At 38.9% G+C, this 8,120-nt stretch overlaps 1 protein-coding gene across 4 annotated transcripts in view; it reads right to left on the bottom strand.

Moving 5' to 3' along the window:
• LOC124542954 (triple functional domain protein) overlaps positions 1–8,120 on the bottom strand; it is a 79,156-nt gene continuing 71,036 nt past the window's right edge. For 3 of the 4 annotated variants that reach the window (XM_047120909.1, XM_047120910.1, XM_047120911.1), the window contains 6 exons: positions 5,154–5,358; positions 2,128–2,895; positions 1,668–1,946; positions 1,324–1,575; positions 946–1,137; positions 1–732 (listed from right to left, as the gene is read on the bottom strand). In XM_047120909.1, coding sequence (XP_046976865.1) covers positions 622–732; positions 946–1,137; positions 1,324–1,575; positions 1,668–1,946; positions 2,128–2,895; positions 5,154–5,358 — 1,807 coding nt within the window. In that variant the 3' untranslated portion in view covers positions 1–621. Of the gene's footprint in view, positions 733–945; positions 1,138–1,323; positions 1,576–1,667; positions 1,947–2,127; positions 2,896–2,975; positions 3,172–5,153; positions 5,359–8,120 lie in introns of those variants that run through there. The other variant, XR_006967412.1, reaches the window with a different exon arrangement.

The raw sequence follows: 8,120 nt of genomic DNA, 5'->3' as shown, positions 1-8,120 counted from the left end.
TCTTGAATATTGAACGTGTTACTAGAATATCTTTTATTGTATATCACGTTAGAAGACCCAGCCTTTAAGAAAAGTGTATATTGGTTACATCGGCGTAATGTACGATAAGTTTCTCAATTATTATAAAAAGCGACAATTTTCTAAAATATTGTCTGACTGTAAGACAAGTCGCAATGTTCGAAGTATTATAAACATCAATGTAATGGATAGGTGGGCACAATGACTATAATACGATCGCTAATAAAAACTAAAGCTTAACCTCACGACGAACGTAGTTCACGAGATAATTTGCAATACAAGATATTACCGAGCACTGTTTTGATCTCATTAAATAATTATATTTTTTTATGAGAACTCAAGATATTATTTACAACAATTAACTTGTTCAAAAACGACACCATAACATGTGGCTTCCTTTATCACTGCATTTACGACTAATATTTTTATAAAAACCATATAAATTAAAATGTTATAAGATAATTTATAGAAGTTGTCAGGAGACGAGTAGTCAGCCACTTGATGGTTGGCATCCGACGAACGGAGTCCCCGTGGCGTCTCCTGTATCGAGTCGTCTAAGGTTGCGCACGCGCACGCGAGCGGCCGGCTGGGGGCGCGCACTCGTCAGGTGTCGTTGGGCGAGCGGAGGGAGTGCAGCGCGTTGCCGAGGCCCGAGGGCCGCCGCCTCTCTAGGAACGTTTTGAGTTGCGACGCCGAAAGCACTGTGTTTCCGGCCTGTCAAATGAAGGTTAAGAACAAATTAATTCGTTTATGTATATCATGATGTAAATCTAATTTTGATTAGAGGGCAGACTTTATATTTAATATACACTGCCAGACGTGTCCATTAAAGTGCAAAAGTAGAATTACCTTGATGTTATAATTATTGACACAGAATAATCTCAAGTTTTTTTTTTAATTTAATAATTTATAAATTTCGTTTCGTACCTCTTCAAACCAAGGGTCACGGAGAGCGTCTCGTAGAACAAGGCGGCGACTAGGCGCCGGCTCCAGTAGGCGGCGAATGAGCGCCTGCGCACGTTCGTCCACGCCCGACCAGTGCTCCGGCGGGAAGCAATAGTCACACTTTATGATGTTCGCCGTTGTTTCTTCTATAGACTCGTCCAAAAATGGTGACAACTGAAATATTTTTGTATAAAAAACATTAATCTGTATTTAATATCAATGCTATTTTATTAATAATCTAATAGTTCTAAAAGATTTTTAGGGCCTATTAGTATAAGATATTATAAATTGCAAACAATATATTAATGACATGTGAGCGACAGTATATTGCTATTTGAATTTGTCTAAAATGAAACCTACCCCGGTTAAAAATACGTAAAGAAAGACGCCAGCAGCCCACGCGTCCCAAGCGGGGGCGGCCGGGCGGCCGAGCACACACTCGGGGGGCGCAAACTCGAGCTGGGCGGGGGCGGGCGGAAGCACAGTCGTGCTCTCCGTGGCGCCGGCGCCGACCGAACTTCCAGCGCTGCCGTCCAATTCAATTGCCGAACCCAAATCGACTAATTTCACTTGCGGTTGAGCTCCACCCAGCTCTACGAGAATGTTTTCCGGCTGGTGAAAAGAAAATAAAATATGTTAATGTCATATAATGAGATGCTAATAAACTAGAAAAAGTCAACTGACTAAAAAGTAACACTCAGTACCCGAACGTCGAGATGCGCTACGTTGTTGGAGTGGAGCCAGTCCAGAGCCGAGAGCAAGTGTCGTGTGTGCGTAGCGACTGTACGTTCCGTGTACAGTTCTGGCGAGGCCGCCGCCCAGTCCAGTAGAGGGCCGCCCGCGACCAACTCTAGCACCAATGTGTGAGCGCCCGCGCGCGGTACCTCGGCGAACAGCGCCAAGGCACGGACTACCGATCCGTGGGCACCGCTCGATAGGATGCGGTATTCTCGAACTGCATCGGCGCCTCGGCCGCTCACCACCTGGTATTCAAATATTTTTTTTAACTGAAACCTTTTAGCAAAAACTTTACTAGGGAATTACTATCATTTATTTTAGTTTTATTGGTATTTGTTTATTATTCAGTCCATAAGACAATGTATAAACAATTTCTTAAAATGATATTAACATAATTGTCATCAGGAAAACGGCGTATTTGCTAACCTGTTTTAGTGCAACCCGCTGGCCGGTTCCAGTGTCACGCGCGGAGAGAACGCGCGCAGTTCTACCGCGCCCGATCTCTTCCTCGAGAGTGTAGCGACGGGCAAACTGTTCGCGTTGCCAGCTGCCGCCGCCGCCGCAGGTCGCCGGCCCGGAAGCCGCCCCAACGGCTCCGCTGCGAGCGCTTACGACTCGAAAGCTGTACTGTCCCGCAGGGAGCTCTTCTAACGCTAATGTATTCGCTGATGCCGGTGTTTCCGTCGCTCGTCGCCATTCTCCTTCGCCAACACGACAATATTCTAGATGGACGGGTTCAGACTCATCCCACTGTATCACGAGCCCACCTCCCGGATGCGCTCTCACTGCAGGAACACCTGGTGCTCCACCCGAACCCACCGTTAAACGCGCAGAGCTCTGAACACCACCGAGTTCATTGCTGATGAGACAGCAGTAGACTCCAGCATCGGAGGCCCGACAAGCATGGATCGTGAGTGTGGCCAGGCCGTCTGCACCGAAACTGATAGCAAAGCGTCCGCCGTTGCGCAGGGCATGCGTCTCTGGCGCGGTTTTCCTCCAAGAGGCGGTTGCCCTCGTGGCGAGAGCGCGGCACGCCAGCGTGGCGGAGGCGCCGGCCGCGATCGCCACGTCGGCGACGGGCTCCGCGAGCTCGGGCGCACGCAGCTCGGTCACGACGCCCTCACTGGGCTCGCTTGCCCCGCCCCCGCTCCCTCCCCGCCGCAGTTTCAGACCCCAGGCACGCTTCGACAACCCCTGCCGCACAAACGTACAAAAGTTAAATAATTACAATATTCCATACGAATAAATAATAAAAGCGAATCATGCAAGCTCACCCGGCATATTCTGCGTTGTCATCAGGTCACTAATAATTTATGAAAATAATAAAATACCTATTTCTATTTACAATTAAAATAATAAATAATTTCAAGTCAATGACGTATCACATAGCACAAAATCACAGTCTTGAGTAAGTCAATTCGCCCCATTTATCACAGTCTATGTTAAAATGCATTCTCGTGTATATCATACCTATAACAAAAGAAATACATACAAGCGTTAAAATAAGAAACCATGCGAAAGTAAAAAGAAAAATATAAATTTTGAAATATAATAGATAGTTAATTACATTTATGGAAATAATTTTGAAAAAATATATACAGAAGCAGTCCATGCATTCGCGACAATAGTGTTAAGCGGAAGTTCCACTACGATGTAAGTGTAAAGCAGAGAAATGGATAATTGGAAATCATAAACAGTGGCAAACACACACCGATCATCTGTCCCAACTTCCCCAGCTCGTGGCAACTATTCGTGCTATTGAAATATAAGTACTAAAATCTTTGAAATGAAAGATTCTTAAAGGTATATAGTCTTGAACTTGGCGCCGAATTTTGTACGGGTGCATTAGAAAGATCTAATTCCAGATTACCTCACCTTTAAGCATCGTCAGATTTGTAGTCTCCTAAATATGAAGATCAACTTGATTCTAATACAATGAACGCCAGAGTCCGCAAAATTTGAAAAATTTAGTAGTACATTCTAAAAATTTCTTTATAACTAATGATATATTTCTGATGTAATTTTCTTATTAGGTTGCGTTTATAGTTCAAAGTTTAATAGCTCATAATATTTGGTGCCCAACAAATAAGTAATAAATTATTATTTTCTAAAGACTGTTATAGTTTTAATTTTCGTTGTTCAACAACAGTTCAAACTCCAGATAGGACTTACGACTCGACAATTGATCTACCGCCTTTACTGTTGCTTTTAGTTATGAATAGTAAGTCATCATAGTCATCATTATCACACCAGCAGAAAGGTAAGCGCTGCTGGGTAAAAGTCTACCCGAAGGATCATCGGAGTCGCCGGTTTTACTCAGTATTTGATGCTTGCCGTGACACTCACAACACCCTCTATCCACCTTTCTGCCCGAGTTGCTAGCGTGTGATATGCCCCCTGTGATAGATCCATTGACTTCAACACGATTTTTAACATTTTTATGATAAAATAAATCTTCTAGGGCTGAGCAATCAGTCTGGACCTATAGATTCATAAATTGAGAATCAATAAGCTCTCAAAAGTCTGTGTTTATTGCCGGTTTGACCATGTTGATCATAGAATCGTAATTGAAGATTTATTTTTGAATAAATATGATTGGTGAATGAACTAGGGTACAAGTACAATTATAACTAAGGGCTCGTATTTGGCTAGTATCATATAGTGTAAAATAATTGATTACTTATTTATGGCGACTCCACTAAAACATTTCTTTTTCATCATATTTTAAAATTACAAACGTGGGTGTGGCTTCAGCTAGTCGGTCTGATATCACCAATGGCTACGCATTTTTATGAACAAAGTGCAAGTAAGAGCTGTACTAATCTACAGTACATGTGCTAGTAAAATTACGCAAATAATAATCGATTATAGTTATTATTGTTAATGGATGGATTTTATTATTATGTCTACATTTCTGTGTAGTCGTCGAGTTAATGTGCATTACTTGCAAGCTGTCATCATATTGAAATAAAATAATCCATAATCTTTAAAGTCTAATAATGTTTTCCCCAATTAATTTTTTTTACTATTCTTAATTTTGAATTAGAAGCAGTAAGGTTAGTAAGTTTCGAATATTAGTAAATTTGATAAACCCAGTCGAAGATTTTAAGATCTTTCAATTTTGTGTTAATTATTTTTAAAATAAAATACTTACGTACATTTATTATTTTCTTACTACTGTTATTAAAAGTGGGTTCCATAGTTTTTTTACTTTACTTGCTTTGGATAACGTCTGGTATATTGTGTTATGTTTATGTACTTATTGTTTATACCAACCGAATTAGAAAATAATTATCTTCAAGCTAACTGTTAGGAACGACTTCGATGAAGTTAGTTGCTTAATGTGCTAGAACATACGTCCTTTCAGATCTTAGTATTAAACGAAATTTCCTTTTTTCTCCAAGAACAACTGTCTACCAGTCTATAATATCACTTTGGATAGTTGGACTTACGTTATGATGCTGTGGTGAGGTAGGGGTCAACGGAGCGTTACTGGGCACTTTCTTGTGGTCGTCACGAGCGCTTGAGGGCAGGTTGATAGTATTGGCCTTGGCGTGGGGGCGCTGAGTGCGACCACGGAGTTCTGGTGCTAAGCGGCCCCCCATAGACGGCGGAACGCTCTCTGTCTTGCGGAGCCCGCACCACCCCTCACCCATACTAAATAGGAGGGGAATAGGATATTAAAATAAAAATAAAAAAAAACTAAAACGGGCTAATCGAAGACCAGCTTTTACCTGAATCAATGTTCAAATAAATAGAATACCTTTTATTGCTAATCACTTTACTCTTTTCGTAAGCCTCTTAATGTTAGTGGCACAGGATTTTAAGGAATAGGTTGTTAGACCAGTTTTATAACATCAGTATTTAGCAAATACGATCATTCATTGATTAAAGTCAAAGCAAATGGAATATTTTATGAATTAAGTCATCAAGAAGAAGAATGGTCTATTGTTGTTAATCAAATAAAGTAAAATAGTTAAAATCAATAAAATAATCTGTTTCAATAGTTAAGTATTATACTATTTGATATTGATGTGTTATTCTTATCAGATTTGAATATAAACCAGTCACTCAAAGTAGCATATCGCTGATGTAACAACCACACCTTACGAAGGCAAAGAAATAGCTTTGATATCTGTAGCGTGGCGCCTGCGTTGTTAATAGGCTCAAAGCTGGCCTCAGTAAAACAAAGAAATAACGAAAATAATATTATAAGCATGCGGGGCTAAAAGCATTAAATCACAAGCGTTTTTATTCACATTTATTGGTTACTCGTGTAACATATAGTCACGTAGTACAGTGATGATAAAGGATTAGTATATTTACATGACCATAAATAAGTTAGTTAACAGTAATATATACAAGAAGTTTTATAAAAGGATTAAGCATAGAATCGAAGTTTTCTAGAAAATACAATAATTTTTATAGATTTAAAATATTATACTTCAACTAATATAGATGGAAAACATTTTCAAGTCATAAAAGATATTTTATTTAGCAATAGTATCCGCTAAGCTACAAATCTAATTAATTCTTTCAGACAATACTTTTTGAATTTTATAAGAAACGTACGAACGTACAAGCCATCTTTGGTTTGAATGAACATCATAGCACGGGATACATAATGGATACATGACAATTCAGAAAGCTGATATCAAAGGAATAAACACACTCAGACACGACTGAACCAATACAAGATGACTGATACTTTACAAAACCGTACAAACGAAGGCAAATAATTATATTAATCATTATACGGATTACTTTAGTCCATTTATTCTTAATATTTATTTACCTTAATTTTGCACCAATTTTTTTACAATTTTCTTTCCAGGTGGAAGACATCACGACTTAGATTTACGACTGTCCCGAATAAATTCGAATGTTACAAGTAAATGCGATTTATTTTATTATCTGATCATTATGTTAGTTTTTTTTTTCGTATTATTCATAAAAATAAATGAAGTCCTTTATAAATCAAACTTCATATTTTTATTTCCATAGAAAATAGCGGACAATAGCATAGTTAAATATAGTAAATATTGAGTTAGATATTTTATTACAATATTAACATCGAAAGCAGATTTAAGTGTTAGCAGTTTAAGTAATAGCTCCCCGAATACACCAATGCCGAGGCGCTCGGTGCAGCTCGGAATACGGAAGAAGTTGACACGCGACGGACGCACTCACTGCCCAGTCTTGCATTCGTGTACTCAGTCGCTACCATCCTACTTTATAAAACCATACACCTACACGTACTTTTGTCGAAAATTTCGTCTCCTTAAACTATCATATTTATCGCAACTGAAATACGATCGTGTACAACTTAAATTGGCCCCATTCGATTTAAAATTAACAGTCTGAACCATGCGAAATCCGAAACTGAATTGACCACAACTCGATGACTACTCGGGACTAAATGCTTAATGGGTGAACAATGCCATAAAATACTACACATACAATATGATCGTATATTCAATAATCGGGTATACTTCTACGTTAACTAGTAAAAATTTGTAGCGACGGTTGTATTAGGTTTGACGATTGTTATACATCTACATGAGTACAGCTTAGAATAAAGTGATACACTATTGTCAGTATATGTGAGAATGAGCTCTAGCCGATTAGCGATCGTCAATACAAACGTTGGGCGTGTGAGTCGAGTCTATGCATACAACAGTTCGTACTGAGTCCTCCACACAATACTCGTGACCGGCACCCCACAATCACCACTTATCGCGATTCTTACATTTCTCATACATTTTAAAATGTTCACTCCAGATTATAATTCCAGTCTTCTTTAGTTTAATCTTAACACTAACCAAATCGAGTATGAACAATATGCCTATGTACATAGACTTCGATAAACGCTATTCAGGCATCACAATGTCGGAACTTCGAGATCAACCAGAATCAAACCAAATTCTTTAAATTATTAATATCTTAACAATTACAACCTAGTACCCATCGTGTGAAGGCATTTTTGGTTTAAATGATAAAATTTTTTTTTAGTAAAAATTAATAAATTTTAGTTGATATGTTTGTGCTGTCGCTATATTAAAATATCTAACGGTGCCTCGAATGTACGCCTCTATCGATACATTAAACTTAGAAACGGTACTATCAATTTATCGACACTGCCGTTGGAAATGAATAAACCGAAACTGTGGACAAATTATTGTAAACCATTCTTGATAGTTTACAAATTGATAGAAATCAATCGCGGCAATGTCTTCTGTCATTTGAGCATTAGGTTAGATAATTTGGTCGATACTAAAGGCAAATAAAATGGGGATACCCATGAGAAATGTTAGTTCACGAAGGTTGTTGAGCATTCTCACGCGGTAATTCGAATTTCAAATATTGAGTGAGACGCGAGATATGTGTTCGGTTTGACCCATTTCCAATTAACAATGGTA

This window comes from Vanessa cardui, chromosome Z (assembly GCF_905220365.1).
Source record: "Vanessa cardui chromosome Z, ilVanCard2.1, whole genome shotgun sequence".
Classification (NCBI taxonomy): Eukaryota; Metazoa; Arthropoda; class Insecta; order Lepidoptera; family Nymphalidae; genus Vanessa; species Vanessa cardui.
The sequence above is the reverse complement of the archived record's forward strand: the minus strand, read 5'-3'. Positions and strand labels throughout refer to the sequence as shown.